The sequence below is a fragment of the Eubalaena glacialis genome, chromosome 4 (genome assembly GCF_028564815.1).
Source record: "Eubalaena glacialis isolate mEubGla1 chromosome 4, mEubGla1.1.hap2.+ XY, whole genome shotgun sequence".
In the NCBI taxonomy this organism is placed as follows: domain Eukaryota; kingdom Metazoa; phylum Chordata; class Mammalia; order Artiodactyla; family Balaenidae; genus Eubalaena; species Eubalaena glacialis.
The window spans coordinates 36,056,745-36,083,356 of NC_083719.1; the positions used below are offsets into that span (position 1 = coordinate 36,056,745).

The 26,612-nt window shown below is 41.2% G+C and overlaps 1 protein-coding gene and 1 non-coding gene across 4 annotated transcripts in view; both read left to right on the forward strand.

Moving 5' to 3' along the window:
* Window positions 1-26,612, forward strand: part of NIM1K (NIM1 serine/threonine protein kinase) — a 69,937-nt gene that overhangs the window by 26,088 nt on the left and 17,237 nt on the right. For 2 of the 3 annotated variants that reach the window (XM_061187753.1, XM_061187751.1), the window contains one exon: window positions 22,058-23,056. In XM_061187753.1, coding sequence (XP_061043736.1) covers window positions 22,765-23,056 — 292 coding nt within the window. In that variant the 5' untranslated portion in view covers window positions 22,058-22,764. Of the gene's footprint in view, window positions 1-20,323; window positions 20,428-22,057; window positions 23,057-26,612 lie in introns of those variants that run through there. The other variant, XM_061187754.1, reaches the window with a different exon arrangement.
* TRNAR-CCG (transfer RNA arginine (anticodon CCG)) lies at window positions 2,529-2,601 on the forward strand. Its single transcript has one exon. It is a non-coding gene; the product is annotated as a tRNA-Arg (tRNA).

Here is a 26,612-nt window from a genome sequence, read left to right on the forward strand (position 1 = left end):
TCATGACAACAGAAGAAGAAAAAGCTACAGCAGCTGAGACGTCAGATATAGTAGCCATGGAGATAAAAGCGCTGCTTTTTTCCCTCTGGGATGCAAAATTTGTGTTTAAATGTGAATGACATCTTGAGATCAATGCATTTGGTACAGTTCAGTAGTACAATAAAGAATGGTGTCAGAGATTGGGTAGAAAGATAAGGAAGTGTTCACTTAATGAATGAAGGCTTTTTGGAAGAGGTGGGCCAAAGACAAAGTATTTTGGGAACTAGGGACAAGTCATGTAATCTCTCTGGCCCTTGTCTCCTAAGCCCTAAAGTGAAGGGGTGGGAGGGGAGGAGCACTGAAGTGTCCTCCGTTTCTAACATTCTGTAATTCTTTGTTCTAGCCATTTTGGACAGTGTAGGCAAAGAACAGCAGGCAAGATCTAAATAAAAGTCTGAAAGGGGAGATAGCTGTTAAGAATGCAAGCTGGAGAGACTTCTAGCCATTTTGGACAGTGTAGGCAAAGAAGAGCAGGCAAGATCTAAATAAAAGCCTGAAAGGGGAGATAGCTGTTAAGAATGCAAGCTGGAGGGACTTCCCTGGTGGTCCAGTAGTTAAGACTCTGCACTCTTCCACTGCAGGGGGTGCAGGTTCAATCCCAGGTCTGGGAACTAAGGTCCCACATGCCATGCGGCACAGCCAAAAAACAAAAAGTGAGCTGGGATGGAAGATGTGTGCAGAAATGTGAATGGCAGAAAGGGAACATGAATGGTCTGGAATCAGAAGGTTGTATTTAATCCAAAAATATGGTCAAGGTAGTAGGAAAAAGATTTGAAGGCAGCTGGCTGGGTAGTTTGCATTAAGTGAATATTTTCTAGTGTAACATTTTAATTCCCTTAATTGTTTCAAATGTATTTTAACAGCTTTATTAAGATGTAATTCAAATACCATACAATTGACTCATTTAAAGTATACAATTCAATGACTTTTAGTATATTGACAGAGCTGTGCATATTTACATCACCACAATCAATTTTAGAATATTTTCATTACCCTAAAAAGAAATGTTGCTCTGCTTAGCCAGTATTCCCAACTCCTCCCTCTAAACCCTAGCCAACCACTAATCTACTTTCTGTTGCTATAGATTTGCCTATTCTGAACACTTCATGTAAATGGGATCATACAATATACGGTCCTTTATGACTGCTTCTTTCACCTAGCAGAATGTTTTCAAGGTTTGTCCTTGTTGTACGTATGTCAGTACTTCATTTCTTTTTATTGATGAATAATATCCACTGTATGGATATACCACATTTTATTTATCCATTCATCAGTTGATGGATATTTGGGTTGTTTCTACTTTTTAGCTATTATGAATTATGCTGCCATTAACATTTGTATATAAGTTTTTGTGTGGACATGTTTTCATTTCTCTAAGGTATACACCTAGGAGAGGAATTGCTAGTTTATGAGATAACTATATTCAACTGTTTTAAAAACTGGCAGATTGTTTTTCAAGGCGCTGCACCATTTTACATTCCCACCAGCAGTGTATGAAGTTTCCAGTTCCTCCACATCCTCTCTAACACTTGTTATTACCTGTCTTTTTTATTCTAGCCATCCTAGTGGGTGTGAAGTGGTATCTCATTGTGGTTTTGCATTCCCTGATGGCTCATGACGTTGAGCATCTTTATATGTTTTTACTGGCCATCTGTATATCTTCTTTGGAGAAATGTCTATTTAGATCCTTTGCCCATTTTTAATTGGGTTATTTGTCTTTTTATTTGAGTTATTTTTTGTGTTATCTTTTTATTTTTAATTGAGTTATTTTATTTATAGATTCTCGATACAAATCCTAACACTAGACCACCAGGGAACTCCCAGAACCTAGTTTAAATTTATACTAACTCAATTTTAGTGAAATCAAGAAACTTTACTCCTTTATAGCTCCATTCCCTCCTCCTCTTTGTTGTACTATTATTGTTATAACTATTGTATCTTTATATGTTAAAAATAAAACAACATATTGTTATAATTATTCATTTATAAGATTTAATGTCTTTTAAAGAAGCTGAGAGAAGAAAGGATAGCAAGTGTAGATAGACTTGAGGATTGTTACAAACCCCTTGAGTGAAGAAATCCTCTCTACTTTGCTTCATTGTCATATCCCCTGCACCTAGAACAGTGTTTGTCACATAGTAGATGCTCATTTAATATATAAATGAATGAATAATGATCTCCATACAATCAATGAAGTCCCAGAGAGAGAGGGTCCCAATAAGATGCAGAGATGAGTAACGAAGAGATTAAGATTAAGAGAATAAGGTTGCGTGAGTTGTGTGTATTGGGGGAGAGGTAATAATCATAGTGAGAAGAAGTGAGAGTGTCTTTCTCATTCAGTGCCATATGTATCTGAGGCTTAACACGGTGTTGGCATATAGCAGATGCTCAGTAAATGTTGAATGAATGAATGATGCATCCTATGGCTGGTGCAGATCTTGGAGGATGAGGCAAGAGAGTTTCAGTCTTAGAAGTCCCTGTGTTGGGACTTCCTGGTAGTCCAGTGGTTAAGATTCTGTGCTCCGAATGCAGGGGGCCCAGGTTCGATCCCTGGTCAGGGAACTAGATCCCGTTTTCCGCAACTAAGATCCCGCCTGCCACACCTAAGACCTGGCGCAGCCAAATAAATAAATAAATAAAATATTTTTTTTAAAAAAAGAAGAAGTCCCTGTGTTCCCCAAATGAATACAATCTCTGTCTCTTCTCAGTGCCTCTGGCTCTAAACTGGTGCTTCTCCTGGGGTCTCACCTTGTGTCCCACGTCCCCACTGGACTGCCTGGACCACCTGCTCCCTTTGTGGGTCCTAAGCAGGATGTCCAATTACTGAAGGATGAGAAGTGCAAGCCTATTGGTTAAGACTGAGCAGAGGGAAGACAGAATAAATTTATCATTAACCAAGCTGGTAGGGTGGTTTGAAGGGGAAGAGGAAAATTATTAGTGATGGGCAGAGGCAACTGAGAGAAAACCTGTGATCTTCTACATTTATATGCTCATTCATTCACCCACAACAGTTATTGAAAGCTTGCATAGAACAAAGTGTTCAGCTTTCCTTATGCCAAATATTAAATCCTAGACATAAAAAATGACTGTATTGTAAAAACATTCTGGAAGTAACTATATAGCCCGCTGTGGTGGTGAAGATGAGCCCTGAGACTGGAGCCTCCCTGCCTGGGCTTGAATCCTGGATGGGTGGAGTCGCCTGACCTCCCTTTCTGTAAAACCGAGAATTCATGTAAGGATTAAATGGTTAATACACATAAAGCACCTAGCATAGTGCCCACCCCATCGTATGTATTATATTATGTAAGAGCTAGCTATTATTATTGATGTAATAATTGTTATTAAACAAAGACTAGAATAGTTGAGATTATCAGTAAATTTCAATAAAATTTTAGACTTCCCATTTTCCATACTACATATCTATCAGGCTTCTCCTTAGTAGCAGCCAATTATGTATATATGTATTTATTTATTTTACAGCTTGAGCGAATGAGAAGCAACAACTCTCTTATATATATTTATTTCATTTTGTTATGTGGTTACTGTGGTAAAGAGCTGTTTTCTACCTTTGAAAAACCAGCTTTACTCCAGAGGTTACCAGAACAGAGAGGAGCCCCATGGCTGGATAATTCAGAGGGCAGGAAAGCGGTTGCTTTTCTTTCAAATTAGGTTGATCTGAATGAATTCCTGCCTGAGATTTCAAAGCTATGGCAGATCAATGGACTCAGGAATCAAAGACATCAAAGGTGATGTTTCTAATGTAAATGTATGAGCCATTCAAAACACTAATTAATGACTGTTCCTAGCTGGTTGTATCATGTAAAAGAGCAGCGTCATGAAAGATTCGTTTTTAAGGTTTAAAAAAAAATCTTTAGATTAGAAAGATACAGTAGAATGGTTGGATGTTTATTTCCATCACTGAATGCAAGAACCGCCCCTTCCCCCTACTCCCCTATTCCCCATAAGTGTTCCATAACCCACTTGCATTGCTTGGACCCTTAAAGTTCACTTGTACAATTAAGATTTGTCTTACTGTAGAACTGCAGGGTCCCTTCCAGTCAATTTTCTCAGTTGAAGCATAGAACGCGCTTCAAACACCGAACATTGGTACCCAATGTGCTTATCTCAGCAGCAGATCGCCTATTTTAAGTCATGCACGCACAGTGAGTGTCCAGGTCGTTGGAGCCTTAGTAAACTCATCATGTGGAGAGGGGGTTTTTGGCACATAATAGGTGTTTAATAAATGTTTGTTAAATGAATGAATGATGGTGGTGATGGTGAGCTGAAAATACATTTATCATAAATAGGAGTCTTATCTAGATTTTTCACCCTGAATGATCCCAGACAAGTCATTTAACCGGATCATTTCATGCCTTGTTTTCCATGTCTTTAAAAGAAAGTATTGATATAATTAGTGGTTTTAGGAGTAGACTAGAGCTTTGTTAATTCAAAATAATTACACTGAAGACTTCTGCCGAACTCACCTGGTTACATACAGCAAGGAGCAGGGAAGCAATCTAAACATCAGGTTATACATTTGTCAACACAGTCTTACACTGGTCGTCAGGAAAGTGAGCACTCGCTCTTATTTGGCCTGAGGTGCCTTCCAGGGAGGGATGCTATCAGGTAAAGCAAATAACACAGTGGATATGCAGCTACACAATTATTTATCCTCATTAACTATCCAAAGTAAGAGGAAGAAATAACACATTTAAGTAAAATGATCACATTATATATCATCCAAACAATGACACTTTTGAGAATAAAAAAAGGAGGTAATATTAATCACATTGGGAAACGCATGGACAGTATTAGGCAAACCAGAATGTACAGTCAGCCTGGGTCTGTGCCATGTCCAGAAGCAGTCTCAAGTGTGCAGGATCAATTTTGCCCTTTTTTACCTAACTAAAAATTTTCCCTTCCTGACCTCACCGTTTGCCTGTGATAGAACTCTCAATCCTCTTAAGATCTACGGTAGATCACTTGTAGCTTCACCTTTATTTGCTAGTTACAGCGTCTGTGTTTCTCATAAAATCATTAGCATTACCTAGGCAACTAAGAATGAGGCATATGCCCTCTGCTCCATTTGGTGAAATTCTTCCTCTGTTTCTAGCTAATTTCCTTATGTGAGTGTTCTACTGTTATTCACACCTTATTTTGTCTGATTTTCTACAGGTCCTGGTGCCCTGTACACATTCTCCTAAATTTGCTGACGACACGTTTCAGTTCTACTAGTGAATCTTGATAACTTTTCTTCCTCCTATAAGATAGATTTCCCCTCTAACTAGCACTGCCCACTCAATAGTCGTAGGATATTGACACCTCAGCTGGCTGTACCCGCTAGAATATCCATGTATTCTGGTGGAAAAGAGCCAGGTCTTTTATACATTTGCTCAACAAATATTTAATTGAGCTCTTATTGTGTGCCAAATACTGTTTAGAGTCCTGGATATATAATCTAGTCTGTGATCTGTCTGCTTGTTTTCTTAATGGTATCTTTTGATACCCGTAAATTTTAAATGCTGATGAAGTCAAACTTATCAAATTTTTTTTCCCTCTTACTGTTTGTGCTTTTTGTATCCAGTCCAAAAAACTTGCCCTACTTCAAAGTCCTGGAGATATACTTCTAGAAGCTTTATGGTGTTAGGTTTTATGTTTAAGTCAATGACATATCTCAGATTAATTTCTGTGCATGGTGTGGGATAAAGGTCAAGGTTCAACTTTTATTTACACAGACATCCAGTAGATCCAGCACCATTTGTTAAAAAAGACTTGCCTTTCCCCACTGAATTGGCTTGGCGCCTTGGTGGAAAATCAGTTGACCGTATATATGGGTCAATTCCTGAACTCTCCTTTGATTTTTTGGTCTATCCTTACACACTGTCTCAATTACTGTAGCTCTTATGACTATAGTCCATATAAGTCAAACATGGTCACTACCCTGAAGGAGCTTACAATCTGATTTATGAGAGAGACAGTCAACATAGAAGTCATAATAGTACAAAGAGGTGGAGAAAATCACAGTGCTAGCCACAGATGTTGGAAGTACAAAAGAGAACTCCACCTGGTTTAGGTGTGTAGGTACACAAGCTTCCTGAAAGAGGTAACACCTAAAATGATCCTTAAGGGATCAGTAGGAATTTGCAGAGGAGTAGGCCTGGTGCCCTCCAGTAAGAGTGAGGAGACCAGTGTGGCTGGGTGGAGTGAGTGAGGTGGAGATTGGAAGAGATGACATCAAAGAAGAAGGGGACCACATTGGGCAGGGCCTTGAAGGCCATTTTAAGGGTCTTAGCTTTTACTCTGAGTGAGAAGGGAAGCCACCCAAGGGTTTTGAGTAGAGAAGTGACACGATCTGACGTCTTTTAGAAGGATCTTCCTGGATGCTCTGTTTGAAACAGACGATGTCTGAGCTGGTCTCAGAGTTTCTATCTTACCTGGCTGGTGGGTGCCAGACAAAACAGAAGCTCTGAGACCAGCTGCAGAGACTGTAACTACAATCCAATCAAAAACTGATGGTGGCTTGGACTCAATGGTAACACTGGGATGACTGTGGTTTGGGTAATAATGGGATAAAGGGATTGTGTTCTGGATATATTTTGAAAATAGAGCCAATGAGATCTGCTGACAGATTGAACATGAGATATAAGATAAAAAGAGGAGTCCAGGTTTTCAGCTTCAGCTAGAAGGATGTGTTGCCAGTCACCAATATGTGAGAGCAAGTCTGGAGAAGAAAATCAGAAGCTTGGTTTTCCTACTTTAGAGTAAATATGAGAGATTACTACCCAAAGTACAAGCAATTTCCCCTACAGAGAAATCAGGTGGAGATAAAGTCATCATGTGAGTCGTCAAGCCCAGTGTGTGCAGCACTGTCCTAGGTGATGGGGAATCTAGGGGAATGGACGTGACCCCTGCACGTGGACCCTGCTCCTGAGGAGAGCTGCGAGGAGGCTTGATTCACACCAATGAAATGGAAGAAATGTGAAGTCAAGGACCAGATTGTGGATACAGATCTCAGGTGCCACAGGACAGTAGCAGTGTGGTCAGGAGTACTTAAAGTATGCTTCTAGAAGGAAATGGGAAAGGAGCCATCTTCACAGGTTGGGGAAAACTTAGAGAGGAAAAGGCAAAACTGTGGTTCTAAGCAGGAACCACTAGAGACACAGATATTCTAGGCCTGGCTGGAAGGGTTGTCAGAAGGATTTTAAAAATTTGGTTCCTGGCACATAGTAGGCACCTGAGAAAGGATAGCTAGTAGTAGGTGTTATATGGAGGGAATAATGGAGATAAAATTGTGAGTCAAACTCTCCTGAGTTCAGCCCCACCCCCATGTCAACACCTACTCCTTTGATGCCCTTTGCCCTTTCTCCTTTCCTAGGTTGTCTTCTAATACCTCTATTAGAAACCTTCAAATCTGGCTTTCTAAATTGTTTGTGAGGGGAAAAGGGAATTCGACTATCCTGTTTCAGCAGGTCCATGCAGGCTTATGGGTTTTTAATCATCTCACTTGTGTGAAGACTACAAAGGTCCAGAAGGGGGCAATGTGACTCTTGGACTTCAGGAGGCCTTTTTTTTCCTACAAATGCTTTGGAATTCATCCCCTTGTCCCCTGCCACCAGCACCCCTCACTTACCTCCACTGCTGGGTAACTATTTAAGAATCCTTAGATGTGTTTCTTATAGTGCTGTCTTATAGATCTTAAAGGGATCACTTATGATGGATGGGAGGAACTTAGTAAAGGTTTCAAATTTTACTTGAAATTTGAATTTTTTATGATGAATTTTTTATGATGGTGAAAGTAAGAGCTTTTATTCTGAAATGCTGTTCTCCTCCATGACCGTAGCACTCCAGCCCTCCTGCCATGATAGACTTTCTTGAGTTCTGCTCAAACAGAAAAAAATGTTTTTTCTAACACCCCCTATGGCCATCACTCAAACGTTGTTCCTGCTTCTTAGTGAACACACTACATTAGAGTTGAAGAAAGTTATAAGGCAGCAGAAGAGCAGTGTCTGCTTTGACTTGCAAATATTTTTAATCCCTTAAAAATAAACCACGAGCTGCAAATAGGCATGAGTGTTCCTGTACTGTGTTTCCTAAATTAGTTATTCCTGAGGAGATGTAGAATACATTTTGTTTTTCTGCTCAGGGCCACCTGCTTGTGATTCAACCCATGGTTTCATTCTGTACCTTAATGCCATTCCTTATTTGTATGGAGGCAACCACGCTCCCTCAGAAGAGCTGGGAAGATCTGTGTTTTGGAAATGAATTATAACTGAGATTCCTATCTTTATGGGGAAGGGCCTGAGTTTCTGCCATGTTGCTTCTGGAACTTGACCCCATTCTCTTCCTCACGTGTTTGAAATTCCCTGTTTCACATGTTGTAAGATTAACTTAAATATACAATCTCCACGCTCTTGGAGCTAACAGTCAAGACATTAAGGGCAACTTTCTTAATTTCAGTTGGCCTTAGTTTTGTTTTTCGTTTTAATCTGTGAAAAGGAAGTGACAGTACCTTACCTCACAGGGTTGTCATGTCATTCATCCATTCATTCACTTATTCATCCATTTCACTGTCGTAAAATACCTAGCATTATAAAATTACAAATATTATATTTTTTGATCTAGTAGATTTTAACAAATTTTAAAATTGCATTATAGAAAAATTTAATACAGATACAAAAATGGTGCAAAGAACGTTATAAACCTCCATGTGCTCATCACCCAGCTTCAAAAATGATCAATTCATGGGTCAGTCTTGTTTCATTTAAATTCCCATCATTTTCTCCACTCATTATTTTGGAACAAATTCCAGACATATTATTTTATCTAACAATCATTTTTAAAGATTAATGTTTAGCCTATTAAAAACCTAATTAGGGCTTCCCTGGTGGCACAGTGGTTGAGAATCCGCCTGCCAATGCAGGGGACACGGGTTCGAGCCCTGGTCTGGGAAGATCCCACATGCCGCAGAGCAACTAGGCCCGTGAGCCACAACTACCGAGCCTGCGCGTCTGGAGCCTGTGCTCCGCAACAAGAGAGGCCGCGAGAGTGAGAGGCCTGCGCATCGCGATGAAGAGTGGCCCCCGCTTGCCACAACTAGAGAAAGCCCTCGCACAGAAACGAAGACCCAACACAACCAAACATAAATAATAAATAAATTAAAAAAAAAAAAACACCTAATTAAACCTTTTTTTAGCATTTTAAACTGCCTTTATAATTTAATTTATTTTATTCCCTTTTAAAGTACTTTATTTGATTAGCAAAAATAACTTTCAGAATACTAATAATTCTTATAAATATAATGATAAGCATACAAACAGGGTAAACATTAAGTTCTCTTAAATATGTTCCAATGCTACTTTTAAACAGTAAAATTTCAACATGAAACCACCAAGGTCAATTATTCAATTCTTCATTTTAAATTAGAGTCACAAAACTATTTTGTTACTTTATTATGCCAATTTTCTTCACATTACAAGTATATAAAATACCAGTTTCGTACAGGTTCATCAAAACAAAAATATTAATAATATGGGATTTGAGTCTCTTAAACATTTCTGGTTTTGCTGCTAAATCTTCCCAAGGTTAAAAGATACTTAATTGAAGGGAGTTCCCTGGCAGCCTAGTGGTTAGGATTACAGGCTTTCACTGCCCTGGCCTGGTCCGGGTTCAATCCCTGGTTGGGGAACTGAGATCCTGGTTTAATCCCTGGTCCAGGAAGAACTGAGATCCTGCAAGCCATGTGGTGTGGCAAAAGAACAAAAAACAAACAAACAAAAAAAACCTTAATTACTAAGAAACTACTATGTCATCCTAGACCTCACAGAGGTGGGCCCTTCCCACCCAGCTGGCTACATTTGTGGATTAAACTCCACTACTCTGTTTTCTGTTTCATTCTATACTGAATTGTTTTCATAATCTTCTTTTTGGGACCCGAATTCTTACAGCTATTTAACTGACAGTTAATTGAGGATTTTATAGCTTTGTCTAACTCTGAAGTCAGAGTTGTAAGAAAATGCCAGAAAAAGATTTGTAAGAATGAATTCAATGTTGGGACTTCCCTAGTGGCACAGTGGTTAAGAATTTGCCTGCCAATGCAGGGGACACAGGTTCGAGCCCTGGTCCGGGAAGATCCCACATGCCGTGGAGTGACTAAGCCTGTGCGCCACAACTCCTGAGCCTGCACTATAGAGCCTGCGAGCCACAACTACTGAAGCCTGCAAGCCTAGAGCCCGTGCTCTGCAACAAGAGAAGCCACCTCAATGAGAAGCCCGTGCACCGCAAAGAAGAGTAGCTCCCTGCTCACCGCAACTAGAGAAAGCCCGTGCCCAGCAATGAAAAAACCAACGCAGCCAAAAAATGAAGAAAGAAAGAAATTTATTAGAAAAAAAAGAATGAATTCGATGGTCAAATAAACTTGGAGAACACTGAATTAAACAAACAAACAAACAACAGATTTTATTTGTGTGTGTGTTTTAAACACCAGAAGATCATGAGGTACTAATACAAATATCTAAGAAGGGTGTAATATGCACCATTCCCAGATGTAGTTGACCATAGACCTATGGACTGCCATTCCCTTTTTTTCTGATGATGTTCCTATAAAACCTAGAGCAGAATTGGCAGATTAGCAACCTGACGGCCAAATCTGGCCTGAAGGTTCAGTTTCACTAGGCCACACAGTGTTTTTAAAATATTTAATCCACCATTTAAAAATTGAGAGTGTTGACCAAAAATTTATTGATTTCCAGTTGCCTTTAAAGAATTAAAAGGCTTGGAAAAAGTAAGCCTGCCTTCTAGCATGGCTACCCAGGCTGTTGCTGAGCCTGGGCTGCCTCGTCCTGCTGGGCATGGGGGCCCCACTAAGCCCCATTGAACACCTGCACGGCCCTCCTGGGCATTTGCGTCTGTGACCTTGACAGTCAAGAGAACCTCAAGTGAGGTAGAGCTCAGTGTGGGAAGAGCTGATGTAAGCCCATCAGCCTGGGTGGACTGGCCATGGATGTGAGTGTAAGCAGAATGGGGAGACCCCAGCCTCTTGGCTGGGAAAGTAGCTTGTGAGATCAAGTGGGGCAAGAAGGCGTGTCAGGAGCCGCGCGGCTGTTCATCACTAGGGCAGAACCAGTTCACATTCATTTTCCATTTGCTTCAAAGTTTCCCAACTGCCACCGCCCCCAACTCCCCTCCCATGGGGATCTTGACAAATACGCTGAGGAATAAAAAGCTAGGGCCAAAAGCTAATATGGTGCAAATAATTTTTAAGTGTTAAAATAGATTTTCAAATGAAGCATGTTTGCTAATGATCTCCCCCAAGGGCCCACCATGTCTGAGGAGGATTACGTGGGCTTTGGCTGTCCTCGCATTCTGTTGTCACACATAGAGAAAACCCAGCTATTTTCTAAGCAAACCAGTGCCTGGCCTTGCCAGCCAAGGAAGAGGTTGTCTGAGAGCCTTGCCCAGAAGTTTTGTAATTTAAACTCAGACAAAGAGAACAAAGACGAAATGGTTTTCTTTGATATTATTTTCACAGTGGGTTGCAAGTCAAGAAAATAAATTACCAAGTAAGCTCCATTTTCTTTAATCTTATTTAATGCATTGCTATGCAGCCACAGTAAGCTAATAATTAAGGACCATTCTGCCTCCTCAGAGGCTTTGATCTATAATGACACGACTCTATATTTTTGGCTGGTTGGGTTTCTAAGCTCTCATTAATGTCCATAAAAATTGGTCAAAATCAAAAGAGCAGAGAGTAAAATGACAGCAAACCATGCTTGCATCTAAGAAAAGGGAGGATTTCGTCTGCAATTAGGTATGTCATAATTTCCATTATTTGCTTATTTTCAACATGATATAGCTTGATATTTTAGGATACTACTAGAAAGCAGTCCAAATATAAACTATTTATAGCAATTCCACAACCTGTAATCAGGATTTCTGTTTCCAGACATCTAAGAAAAGTCTTTAGGAAAAAAAATCCTGCAAAATAAAAATGAATATTCACAGCCAAACAGGATTTATCTTTCTAGTTTGATTTTTTCTTTTACTTTTTTTATTCTATTGGAATATGTGAGAATCTGGAGTTTTTCCTCACTCATTACTAATTTTGAAATTTCTGAGATTTGTTGGCAATTCAAGTACAGTAGAAACCGTATGTCTTTGTTTATTGGGAGCACAATAGTGTGAGTCTGGGAATTCTAATAATTAGATGTTGGACTTCATGAAATGATTACCCGCTTTTCTTGTCTTTTTTTCTCTATTGTTCATCTCTTCTAGATTTTTTTAAACAACTCTTCAATTGAATTCCTTAGTTTAAATTTCTAATAGAGCTCTTTCTTGTTCTCTGAGGGTTTTTGTTTTGGTTTGGTTTGCTTTTAGAATTTTGTTCTTGTTTTATGGATGCAGTATTTTGTCTTTTGTCTTCTGCTTCCTGCAATGCTTTCTGTTTCCTTCAAGTTCCTTTCGGTCACTACTGTTTTGGTTGGGTATGCTTTCTTTCTTTCTTTTTTTTTTTTAACATCTTTATTGGAGTATAATTGCTTTACAATGGTGTGTTAGTTTCTGGTGTATAACAAAGTGAATCAGCTATACATATACATATATCCCCATATCTCCTCCCTCCTGCGTCTCCCTCCCACCCTCCCTCTAGGTGGTCACAAAGCACCAAGCTGATCTCCCTGTGCTATGTGGCTGCTTCCCACTAGCTATCTACTTTACATTTGGTAGTGTATATATGTCCACGCCACTCTCTCACTTCATCCCAGCTTACCCGTGTCCTCAAGTCCATTCTCTACATCTGCGTCTTTATTCCTGTCCTGCCCCTAGGTTCTTCAGAACCTTTTTTTTTTTTTTAAGATTCCATATATATGTGTTAGCATATGGTATTTGTTTTTCTCTTTCTGACTTACTTCACTCTGTATGACAGTCTCTAGGTCCCTCCACCTCACTTCAAATAACTCAATTTCGTTTCTTTTTATGGCTGAGTAATATTCCATTGTATATATGTGCCACATCTTCTTTATCCATTCATCTGTCGATGGACACTTAGGTTGCTTCCATGTCTTGGCTATTGTAAATAGAGCTGCAATGAACATCGTGGTACATGACTCTTTTTGAATTATGGTTTTCTCAGGGTATATGCCCAGTAGTGGGATTGCTGGGTCGTATGGTAGTTCTATTTTTAGTTTCTCGAGGAACCTCCATACTGTTCTCCATAGTGGCTGTATCAATTTACATTCCACCAACAGTGCAAGAGGGTTCCCTTTTCTCCACACCCTCTCCAGCATTTATTGTTTGTAGATTTTTTGATGATGGCCATTCTGAATGGTGTGTGGTGATACCTCATTGTAGTTTTGATTTGCATTTCTCTAATGATTAGTGATGTTGAGCATCCTTTCATGTGTTTGTTGGCAATCTGTATATCTTCTTTGGAGAAATGTCTATTTAGGTCTTCTGCCCATTTTTGGATTGGTTGTTTCATTTTTTGATATTGAGCTGCATGAGCTGCTTGTATATATTGGACATTAATTCTTTGTCAGTTACTTCATTTGCAAATATTTTCTCCCATTCTGAGGGTTGTCTTTTCGTTTTGTTTATGGTTTCCTTTGCTGTGCAAAAGCTTTTAAGTTTCATTAGGTCCCATTTGTTTATTTCTGTTTTTATTTCCATTTCTCTAGGAGGTGGGTCAAAAAGGATCTTGCTGTGATTTATGTCATGGAATGTTCTGCCTATGTTTTCCTCTAAGAGTTTGATAGTATCTGGCCTTACATTTAGGTCTTTAATCCATTTTGAGTATATTTTTGTGTATGGTGTTAGGGAGTGTTCTAATTTCATTCTTTTACATGTCGCTGTCCAGTTTTCCCAGCACCACTTATTGAAGAGGCTGTCTTTTCTCCATTGTATATTCCTGCCTCCTTTATCAAAGATAAGGTGACCATATGTGCATGGGTTTATCTCTGGGTTTTCTATCCTGTTCCATTGATCTATATTTCTGTTTTTGTGCCAGTACCATACTGTCTTGATTACTGTAGCTTTGTAGTATAGTCTGAAGTCAGGGAGCCTGACTCCTCCAGCTCTGTTTTTGTTTCTCAAGATTGCTTTGGCTATTCGGGGTATTTTGTGTTTCCATACAAATTGTGAAATTTTTTGTTCTAGTTCTGTGAAAAATACCATTGGTAGTTTGATAGGGATTGCATTGAATCTGTAGATTGCTTTGGGTAGTATAGTGACTTTCACAATGTTGATTCTTCCAATCCAAGAACATGATATATCTCTCCATCTGTTTGTATCATATTTAATTTCTTTCATCAGTGTCTTACAGTTTTCTGCATACAGGTCTTTTGTCTCCTTAGGTACGTTTATTCCTAGGTATTTTATTCTTTTTGTTGCAATGGTAAATGGGAGTGTTTTCTTAATTTCACTTTAAGATTTTTCATCATTAGTGTATAGGAATGCTAGAGAGTTCTATGCATTAATTTTGAATTTTTTTAAAAATTTTATTTATTTATTTATGGCTGTGTTGGGTCTTCATTTCTGTGCGAGGGCTTTCTCTAGTTGTGGCAAGCGGGGGCCACTCTTCATCGCGGTGCGCGGGCCTCTCACTATCGCGGCCTCTCTTGTTGCGGAGCACAGGCTCCAGACGCGCAAGCTCAGTAATTGTGGCTCATGGGCCCAGCTGCTCCGCAGCATGTGGGATCTTCCCAGACCAGAGCTCGAACCCGTGTCCCCTGCATTGGCAGGCAGATTCTCAACCACTGCGCCACCAGGGAAGCCCTATGCATTAATTTTGTATCCTGCTACTTTACCAGTTTCATTGATTAGCTCTAGTAGTTTTCTGGTAGCACGTTTAGGATTCTCTATGTATAGTATCATGTCATCTGCAAACAGTGACAGCTTTACTTCTTCTTTTCCAATTTGGATTCCTTTTATTTCTTTTTCTTCTCTGATTGCTGTGGCTAAAACTTCCAAAACTATGTTGAATAAAAGTGGTGAGAGTGGGCAACCTTGTCTTATTCCTGATCTTAGTGGAAATGGTTTCAGTTTTTCACCATTGAGAACAATGTTGGCTGTGGGTTTGTCATATATGGCCTTTATTATGTTGAGGTAAGTTCCCTCTGTGCCTACTATCTGGAGGGTTTTTATCATAAATGGGTGTTGAATTTTGTCAAAAGCTTTTTCTGCATCTATTGAGATGATCATATGGTTTTTCTCCTTCAATTTGTTAATATGGTGTAACACATTGATTGATTTGCATATATTGAAGAATCCTTGCATTCCTGGGGTAAAGCCCGCTTGATCATGGTGTATGATCCTTTTAATGTGCTGTTGGATTCTGTTTGCTAGTATTTTGTTGAGGATTTTTGCATCTATGTTCATCAGTGATATTGGCCTGTAGTTTTCTTTTTTTGTGGCATCTTTGTCTGGTTTTGGTATCAGGGTGATGGTGGCCTTGTAGAATGAGTTTGGGAGTGTTCCTCCCTCTGTTATATTTTGGAAGACTTTGAGAAGGATAGGTGTTAGCTCTTCTCTAAATGTTTGATAGAATTCACCTGTGAAGCCATCTGGTCCTGGACTTTTGTTTTTTGGAAGATTTTTAATCAGAGTTTCAATTTCAGTGTTTGTTATTGGTCTGTTTATATTTTCTATTTCTTCCTGGTTCAGTCTCGGAAGGTTGTACTTTTCTAAGAACTTGTCCATTTCTTCCAGTTTGTCCATTTTATTGGCATAGAGCTGCTTGCAGTAATCTCTCATGATCCTTTGTATTTCTGCAGTGTCAGTTGTTACTTCTCCTTTATCATTTCTAATTCTATTGATTTGAGTCTCCTCCCTTTTTTCCTTGATGAGTCTGGCTAATGATTTATCAATTTTGTTTATCTTCTCAAAGAACCAGCTTTTAGTTTTATTGATCTTTGCTATCATTTCCTTCATTTCATTTTCATTTATTTCTGATCTGATCTTTATGATTTCTTTCCTTCTACTAACTTTGGGGGTTTTTTGTTCTTCTTTCTCTAATTGCTTTAGGTATAAATTTAGGTTGTTTATTTGAGCTGTTTCTTGTTTCTTGAGGTAGGGTTGTATTACTATAAACTTCCCTCTTAGAACTACTTTTGTTGCATCCCATAGGTTTTGGGTCATCGTGTTTTCATTGTCATTTGTTTCTAGGTATTTTTTGATTTCCTCTTTGATTTCTTCAGTGATCTCTTGGTTATTAAGTAGTGTGTCGTTTAGCCTCCATGTGTTTGTATTTTTCACAGATTTTTTCCTGTAATTGATATCTAGTCTCATAGCGTAGTGGTCAGAAAAGATACTTGATGTGATTTCAATTTTCTTAAATTTACCAAGGCTTGATTTGTGACCCAAGGTATGATCTATCCTGGAGAATGTTCCCTGAGCACTTCAGAAGAAAGTGTAATCTGCTGTTGTTGGATGGTATGTCCTATAAATATCAATTAAGTCCATCTTGTTTAATGTATCATTTAAAGCTTGTGTTTCCTTATTTATTTTCATTTTGGATGATCTGTCCATTGGTGAAAGTGGGGTGTTAAAGTCCCCTACTATGATTGTGTTACTGTCAATTTCCCCTTTTATGGCTGTTAGCATTTGCCTTATGTACTGAGGAGCCCCTAGGTTAGGTGCATAAATATTTACCATTGTTATATCTTCTTCTTGGATTGATCCCTTGATCATTATGTAGTGTCCTTCTTTGTCTCTTTTAATAGTCTTTATTTTAAAGTCTATTTTGTCTGATATGAGAATTGCTACTCCAGCTTTCTTTTGATTTCCATTTGCATGGAATATCTTTTTCCATCCCCTCACTTTCAGTCTGTATGTGTCCCTAGGTCTGAAGTGGGTCTCTTGTAGACAGCATATATACGGGTCTTGTTTTTGTATCCATTCAGGCAGTCTATGTCTTTTAGTTGGAGCATTTAATCCATTTACATTTAAGGTAGTTATCGATATGTATGTTCCTATTACCATTTTCTTAATTGTTTTGGGTTTGTTATTGTAAGTCTTTTCCTTCTCATGTGTTTCCTGCCTGGAGAAGTTCCTTTAGCATTTGTTGTAGAGCTGGTTTGGTGGTGCTGAATTCTCTTAGCTGTTGCTTGTCTGTAAAGGTTTTAATTTCTCCGTCAAATCTGAATGAGATCCTTGCTGGGTAGAGTAATCTTGGTTGCAGGTTTTTCTCCTTCATCACTTTAAATATGTCCTGCCACTCCCTTCTGGCTTGCAGAGTTTCTGCTGAAAGATCAGCTCTTAACCTTATGGGGATTCCCTTGTATGTTAATTGTTGCTTCTCCCTTGTTGTTTTTAATATTTTTTCTTTGTACTTAATTTTTGATAGTTTGATTAATACGTGTCTTGGCATGTTTCTCCTTGGATTTATGCTGTATGGGACTCTCTGTGCTTCCTGGACTTGACTGACTATTTCCTTACCCATATTAGGGAAGTTTTCAACTATAATCTCTTCAAATATTTTCTCAGTCCCTTTTTTTTCTCTTCTTCTTTTGGGACCCCTATAATTCGAATGTTGGTGCGTTTAATGTTGTCCCAGAGGTCTCTGAGATTGTCCTCAATTCTTTTCATTCTTTTGTCTTTATTCTGCTCTGCAGTAGTTATTTCCACTACTTTATCTTCCAGGTCACTTATCCATTCTTCTGCTTCGGTTATTCTTCTATTGATTCCTTCTAGAGAATTTTAAATTTCATTTATTGTGTTGTTCATCATTGTTTGTTTGCTCTTTAGTTCTTCTAGGTCCTTGTTAAACGTTTCTTGTATTTTCTCCATTCTGTTTCCAAGATTTTGGATCATCTTTACTATCATTACTCTGAATTCTTTTTCAAGTAGACTGCCTATTTCCTCTTCATTTGTTTGGTCTGGTGGGTTTTTACCTTGCTCCTTCATCTGCTGTGTATTTCTCTGTGTTCTCATTTTGCTTAACTTACTGTGTTTGGGTTCTCCTTTTTGCAGGCTGCAGGTTCGTAGTTCCTGTTGTTTTTGGTGTCTGCTCGCAGTGGGTAAGGTTGGTTCAGTGGCTTGTGTAGGCTTCCTGGTGGAGGGGACTGGTGCCTGTGTTCTGGTGGATAAGGCCTGATCTTGTCTTTCTGGTGGGCAGGACCATGTCCATTGGTGTGTTTTGGGGTCTGTGAATTTATTGTGATTTTAGGCAGCCTCTCTGCTAATGGGTGGGGTTGTGTTCCTCTCTTGCTAGTTGTTTGGCATAAGGTGTCCAGCACTGTAGCTTGCTGGTCATTGAGTGGAGCTGGGTCTTAGCATTGAGAAGGAGATCTCTGGGAGAGCTTTTGCCGTTTGATATTACGTGGGGCTGGGAGGTCTCTGGTGGACCAATGTCCTGAACTCGACTCTCCCACCTCAGAGGCTCAGGCCTGACACGTGGCCAGAGCACCAACACCCTGTCAGCCACACGGAATCCCTGCCTCACCCCACGGGCGAGCAGCCGAGGGGGGTAGATATGCTTTCTTCCTTTCATTGTGGAGCCTTTCCTTAGGTGTCTGGCGCCTCTTGGCTGGACATTCATTCTAAGCAGAAGGCACTTAAATCTGATCAGAAGCTCCTTGCCTGCAAGTGAAACTGGCACCTGGAGGACTGCACAGTAGGTGGTCAGGCGGGTTTTGGGTTGGAGAACCTCTGAATATGGGTTTCAGGAGGTCTTTTCTCTTTAACCAAAAGAGGAATCCCCTGCCTGGCAGATTATATACATGTTTCCCTTTATTCTGGAAACTCAAGGGTTTAAGGGTGCAGAGAGAAGAGGGAAACAGTGATCCCATAACTGGATCTGAGCTAATGGACTGTCCTGTGCCTTGTGCTCCTGAGCTGGCCTGGGAGTGGGCAGAGAGAGTAGCAAACTGGCTCTGAGGAGGAAAGGGGCTGGGGCTCTCACTGCTCTACATTCAAACAATCCCTATTTTTGGTCTGCTTCAATCCTCCAAACTTTGAGGTAGTTGGTCTCTTATAGTTTGAAGTCTCTTGAGCGTTCAGCAAGGTATATCTCATTGGCATGTCCAGTTTTGCAGTTTTCTTCACTGTCTTTGCAGAGTCATTAAGTACTCCTCAATTTGCTTTCCATCTCCCCCAGATGTGTTGGTATCTTACATCTGCTATTACCTCTCGTACTCTGTTTGTCCTTATGGGTTTATGCCTTTTTCCCCTCCTATTCCTACTGTGGGGTTTTGGAAGGAAATAGAGATAAATGAAAGCATAAAATTCTGTATTTAACTAGAAGTCCTTAATTATCTTTTGATTTTAAAAGCAGTCCATTAGTCTTAGACAATCAGGTGTGGCAATCTCCCTGTATAACCAAAAGTAAAGCAAACTTTCTGTACACCAATTGTGTAAGATGGCAACATATTACATATTTTAAATTTTCTCTTTAAAGGTAAATACATGCACATGAAAAAAAGGTAAATCATATAAAAAGAGTAAATAGTGAAAAATACTCTACTGACCTCTTAACAATGTATCTTGGATATCATAACTCATTCTTTTTCACAAGTACAATGAATTATTTCACAAATAGTCCACTATTTTTGTATATGTATGTATTGTAACTTATTTAACTTGTCCTTACTGACGGGCATTTAATTAATTAATGTCTAGTTTTTTCCTACAAAACAATGCAGCAGTGAATATCTATCTAGCCATCTTTATATTAGAAATATGTATACCTTTGTGAATGTACGTGCAGGATAAATTCAAGTGGAATAGCTGAGGCAAAGGATACGTACACTTGTACTTTAATACCTATAACCAATTGTTCTCCAAGCAATTGTACCAATTTATACCCTCTAACAATGAATGAGAGCTCCTGTTTCCCTCTCTAACCAGTGCATTATAATTTGAAGACTTTGGATTTCTAAGCAGTACTGTAGCAATTCTCAGTTGGATGGTGGAATTCAGACTCAGCTTTCACCTACACAAGAAGGCGGGGCCAGGAATACTATTGGCCAGTAGAAGGTAGCCCAGGCCTTGACAATGTGGACTGAAATAAGCTTTCTGAGATAATTCAAGTAAATGTTGGGATAGTGTTATGTGTCTATAAATAAAATATTTACCTCTACTCAATAGATCATACCTGAATGTAACGATCAATCAGTTGGTAAGTTAATTCATTCCTTCTTCAACAAATGCTTATCATACAACTGCCAGGCACTGGGCTGAGCCCTGGGAGTTCGAAGAATAACGTGCAGGTTCCTGCCCTCCAGGTGCTCATCTAGTTGGGGTTGGTAATGACAGCACCGTGGCGAGGCACTGGGAGAGAGGCAAGCCTGGAGTCCTGAGCAAGGCCCAGGAAGGACACAGAGCCAAGAAGTTCTGGAACCTGCAGGAACACGAGGCGATCGAGTACTGCATCCTGTCGAAAGGCCTCACTCTAGTTGCGTAGGTGAAGCTAAAGTTTCTTTCAGAATTAAAATTGTTACACCACTTCTTGTCTGTGTGGTCTCTTTCTGCCAGGAATCTGAGGAGATCTTTGTAGAGCTTCTTAATCTGAAGTACAGGGATGGGTCTCAGAGGGTCTGTGAACCCCTTCAAACTGGATGCAGATTAGGTGTGCATGCTTTTTCCTGGGGATAGGGTCACAGGCTTCATCAGAATCTCAAAGGAGTGTGCAACTCCAGGAGGTTTAAGAACCAGTGGCTTAGATTTTCCTCAAGCTAATTCAGGCTCTTTTACCTTAAAATGTCTTTTAAAACACCCTACTCAGACTCTAGCCTAGAGATGTGTGTGGTTACTAATACCTGGCCCCTTTTAAACCTCTGTCCTTTACCCTTCATCCAGCTTCCCCTCCCCCATGCAGAAATAGGCACAGCGATGGGCAGCCTCCCACCACTCCTCTTCCCCGTCCTTGTTTCTCTTTATTCAGCAACCCCATACTTAAACACAATTACAGTGTAAGCAATTCTGTACCTAACTGTAATAATGTGAAATCATCAAACAGAATTGGGAATTCCCATTTCCAAGGCAGCCTCTCATGTTTTCGCTCAGGTTTTTTGGTTTGGAACGCTCAAGTCCAAAAATCAAGTTCGACGCACATTTAGCAAACACTTTATTTAGGACATCATGCTCCATGCTGAGGGAGAGAGGAGGAGAGATATAGAGATGAATTAAACCCGGTCCCCACCTTCAGGGAGAGGAGACCTGTTGGAAATTGTACAGAGTGCTGTGGGGATCCAGGGAGGAAGTGATTATTTCTTACTGGAGGCTGCATGGAAGAAAGTCATGAAGATATTCCAGCTGGGCAGTATTTCTCATCACTGAGGAGGCCATAGACTTTTGCCCTCCAGTAACATTACCCTGTTTCTGAACCTTCAAAATGAGCTGCTGGGCCTAGAGGCTGACAACTGATTAGAAATACCTAGAAAATAAGCCTAGGAGAAAAATTAGCCGGTGTATGAGAACATACAGTGTAAAAGGAAATATAACACATTGTTATTTGAATCAGTGTAAGAAGTTTTGAAAACTGATAGGAAATCTTTGTCATTATGATGATCGTATTATCATTTTATTTCAAAATTTGACATCGTGGTCACTTTATTTTAGAAATGATGTGACCAGAAAAGCTGACAGATTTTACTAAAGACATTTCCACTGTACCTACCAATTCCTTTTTTTTGGGGGGCCGTGCCACGTGGCTCGTGGGATCAAACCCTGGCCCCCGGCAGTGGAAGTGTTGAGTCCTAACCACTGGACCGCCAGGGAATTCCCTATTGTATTATTATTTTAAAAGTCTGGCTTCAAAGCAAGCCAGAAACAGAAGTAGAAAAATTATTTTGCTAGAAATATTTACAGGCTGTGAGGGCTTTTCTGAGATGTAGATTGAGCAGTGTGTGTGAGTACATTTTCTTCTTACTAAATCGTATGTGATCAAGCATTTACTACTGATATGAGTCATAACTGAAATTTGTAGAGTGATTTTAGACTGGTGCTCACCAAGCAGTTTCACATTCATTATAAATCCCGTACTGTACATTAGCATGGGCTAATACATTTCCTTATTCTCCGTTCTTAGGATGAAGTAGCACCCACCAAATTTTTGAGACAGCTCACGGCTTAGAGGAAGGCTCATCTAAATAAAGGCCGGCTGAAGTGGCATTGCAGGGATTTAATCCTCCTGTGGCTGCCCGTGTGACCAGAAGGCTGATTTGCAAGTTTCTTCTTTCCTGGGGTCCAGATTATCAGGTCTCCGGTCTCCCTGCAACTTGACAGCAAAAGCGCAAAATGAAGAAGATCAGAGATACGTGCCAGCAGCAGGGACCTGAGGGCCTCTGCGGGGCTTTTACACACCAGAGGAAAAGATTCTCTGGCCATCAAAGGAAATAGCAAACTGGAGCCTTTGTTTTGGGACACAGCCACCTACCACAGAGCACCAGCACGGCCAGCCAGAAAGTTCTTGGATCCTGATCAGGGAAGCGGCTCTGGTACCTGGACGTGTGCCTGATGGTCCAGTTAGAGCTGGGAAGTTCAACGTGAAGGAAGGTCTCGAGTGAGGGCGGCTTCGCGCTTGGCTGGTAGGCGGTTCTGGCCTTGGCCTCTGCCCTCCCCCGACTGAAGCTGAGAAGGGGGTTTGCACATTCAAGAGTCTTTGCCCAGCTCTCGAGGACACAGGGCTCTGGCAGTCAACTCCCATCTCCCACCCGCCGGGCCCCTTCGGCTCCTCCCCAGCCTGCCCCCGATTGGTGCCTCTGCTGAGATGGAAACGTGGGCCTGCGGAGGACGATGACGGCCGTGTATGTGAATGGAGGCGGCCTGAAGAACACCCACTATGCCAGGTGGGACCGGCGAGAGAGCGTGGAGAGTGGTGGTCAGACGGAGTGCACCAAGGAGGACGGAGAGGGACAGCCTCGCCAGCTGACACCCTTCGAGAAGCTGACCCAGGACATGTCCCAAGACCAGAAGGTGGTGAGGGAGATCACTCTGGGGAAACGGATCGGCTTTTACCGCATCCGAGGGGAAATCGGAAGTGGGAACTTTTCCCAGGTCAAGCTCGGGATTCACTCCCTAACCAAAGGTAGGATCCAACCTCCACGGGTGATGCCCAGGGTGTTGGGACCTGGTTGGGGGTCGGGTTAAGAGTCCAGGGCCAAGGAGGCAGGTGAGGCGACATCACTGAGCCCCTGCTAAGTGCAAGTCCTATGCCATCCGCCGTCCATTGTTGCCGCAGTTCATTTTCACAGCCATGGTGTGAGCTCAGTATTTTTATTTCACTTTATAGATAAGGAAACTAAGATCCAAAGACGTCAAATGTGGCTTTAGCAGTTTAATCTTAGATGATTTTGACTCCAAAAACTCTCCCACTATAGCATGCAGGTGAACTGACTCAAACATTGAGGGCAATCTGTCCTCTCCAATTACACCTTGGAGAAGCGGAGTGGAGTGTGGACCCACTTGTATTCCGGGTCCTTATTTGCAACTTCTGTTTGTGTTTGGTTGTCAATACCAATGGCACAGGGGACCTCCCGGATGGTCAGTGGATAGGGGGATCCAGCCTCTCCTCCTTACCAGAGGCTGCTGCCTCTGTTAGGTTTGAGGACAAGGAACTTGATCTCAAGAACTTCTCTGCTTCAGTCTGCTCTGTACTAGTTCTCATCGTTGTTAGCTCCTTGCTTGCTACCAAATATCCACGCTGGCTTGGTTGCTGGTCACTCTGGATTCTAGACCAGCAGTGCCCACCGCTCTGGCCTCAGAGAGGAGCTGTGTGGAGAGACCAGCAGCCCTTTGCTGCCCAACCCAAGTGGGTACTTCTCCAAGTTACCTCTAATTTAGCTGACTAAGCCTGGAGATATTCATAACGGAGTCACAGGACAGAGAAAGAATGCCTGCATCTCGGTATAATCTACAGACTTCCTAAAGCCCATGGGCTCTGGCCTCTCCCTGAGAGTCCCATACTGACATTTATTCTCCTTGCACTCAGGCTGCCACCACGTCTCCAGGGCTGCTGTTTCTTGTGTCAGAGTTTTGTTTTCTTTTCTTCTCCAACCCCCAATCCCATTTCCTGCTCATCCCTGTTTGGCCCCTGTGGAGAAAGTACCACAACCTCCTCTACCACCACCACCCCCACACACACACGCACACACATGCGTGCACACACACCCAAGTCACTGGAGCTCCAAGTCCCCTTCTATCTTGCTCTGAGCCCGAGTGTCTGGGTTCATGCCTACTCACCTTACCTACCTGGGGACATTACAGCACTCCTGTGAGCCCTCAGGTTCCTCGCTGCCAAAATGCAGCCAGTAGCATTGATTACATTACTCATAAAAGCAGCTCTAGGGCTGGGATTCACATCTAATTGGGACAGATGTTGCTTTTCAATGATCTAGAGCAAGAGTGAAAGACAACATAAAACACATAAGGAGATGAGGGGCCAGAAATTGAGAGGAAGACATGATCAGGAAGAGGAGAGGAGAAGTTGCATAAAGGCAAACCAGGAGAGGAATTCAGAAAGGGGAGAGTGTCCATTGTGGCAGAGAGGTCACAGGGGCTAAAGCCTGAGCAGAGCCTGTTGGAACTGCTTCCCAAGTGTAGGTTCAGATATTAGACTCTAGTGGAGAGGATAGGATAGTGGAAAGAACATGTGCTTCAGAATCAGACAAATCTGTTCAAATCCTCGTTTACTAGGTATCTGACTGCATGCATATTACTTAGCCTTTTGGTCCTCAGTTGCCTCAGCTGTAAAATAGAGGTAATGATTCTTATCTTAGAATTGTTGGGGAAATTAGGAATAATATATATGAAGTACATGGCACAGAGTAGCCACTCAATAAATGGTAGCTATCATTGTGCAAGTCTATTTTTTACTTACACTTATTTCAGAAGGAAATTTGATATTAAAGTCATGAAAATCCATGAATAGAAGGTAGTGGTAAAAATAAATACAGTGCAAACAAATTTCAAAGTTCTGTTTATTTATCTTTCCAGCTTTATTGAGACGTAATTGACATATAATATCGTGTATGTTTAGAGAGTATAATGTTCTGATTTTATATATGTATATATTATGAAATGGTTACCGCAGTAAGGTTACCTAACGCACTCACCACCTCATATAGCTACAATTTCGTATGTGTGTGGTGAGAACTTTTAAAATCTATTCTCTTAGCAACTTGCAAAAAATTTTAAAGGGGGACTTCCCTGGCAGTCCAGTGGTTAGGACTCCACACTTCCACGGCAGGGGGCATGGGTTTGATCCCTGGTGGGGGAATTAAGATCCCGCACGCCGCACAGCATGGCCAAAAAAAAAAAAAATTTTTAAAGGAAACTTACGAAGTGACTGAAAGTAATTTAAAACATGCCAAAAACCCATCTGTGAGTTTCTCTTTACCTTACTTAGGAGAGTGAAGGGAGAACCGATACAGAAATAACATTTTTATGCTGTGATTCGGTGCTATTTAAGGCTGTTTTCAGGCACTGAAATCACTGCATGCCCCATGAGTGTTCAAGGTTCCACTTCGGGAAATACTGACCTCGTCTAGCCCTCCTGAATTTTACAAATGAGGAGTCGGAGGCTCAGAAGTGGCTGTCCCGAGGTCACGGCAGAGACAGGGTTAGAACCCAGCTTCCTTTTCGCTGCAGGCTACCTCGAACAGGGTGGAGGGGGCAGCTCTTTCACACACTGCCCTGGACAAGCCGACCAAGTGGGCTACCACTGCCTTCTTCAGCCCCAGACCCCCGCCAGACCCCAGCCTGCTCACCAGCCATTCTCCTTCCTGGCGGCCGGACTGCCGAGGAGTGATCCTGCCCTCCAATGCCTGCAGCAGGGAAGCAGGGGACAATGCGCAAGTCATAGAGTGTATAACCGAGACTCAGAAGCAGCACCTACCTTCTGCCCGCCCTCCCTGTTCAGACAGTGTGTAAGAGAGAGCGGCACCTTGTCTTGAAGGTGGCAGAAGGTAGTGCAATATTGTGGAAAGATATCAGCTTTGGAGTCAGCCAGACCTGCGTGGAATTCCAATTCTTTTTTCCTCTAGCTGTGTGACCCCCGAACAAGTTATTTTACCATTCTATACCACAATTTCCTTATGTATACATGAGGAAAATATATCAGCTGCCTAGGATTGCTAGGAGGAGCGAATTTTTAAAAATATAATATACTGAATATTTACCATGTACCTAGACAGAGCATGTAGCAAGTATTCATTAAGTGCCAGTATTAGTCTGCTTTCAAAAAAGTCCAGGTCCTTTAGGCCTGTGTGAGTCACACGTCATTCGTTTCATGGGACAGAAGCCGACTCAGAGGAGCTCACGCTGACAGGGTGACTTGTGTGCAGGGGAATTCTGTGGCCCCTCAGCAGGGAGGTAGAGCCACGTTTCAAGGATGGAGGTTACCCTCTCCATCTCCCCTTTCTCTGGGGTTGCGCGGCTTCTCGTTTCTACTTCGTACTTCTTTCTGCAGAGTGGCCTTCTCTGCTTAATTATCCAAAGGCACATGGCCAAGAATGATTGTTTCCAGTCCCATATCTACATAACCTCTCAGCTTTATCCCATCTCCATCCCACTAGTTTCATTCTATTTCAGTTCAGATTTTGAAAAGAGAATATAATCGCTCACTGACCAGCCGGCGATGGGCC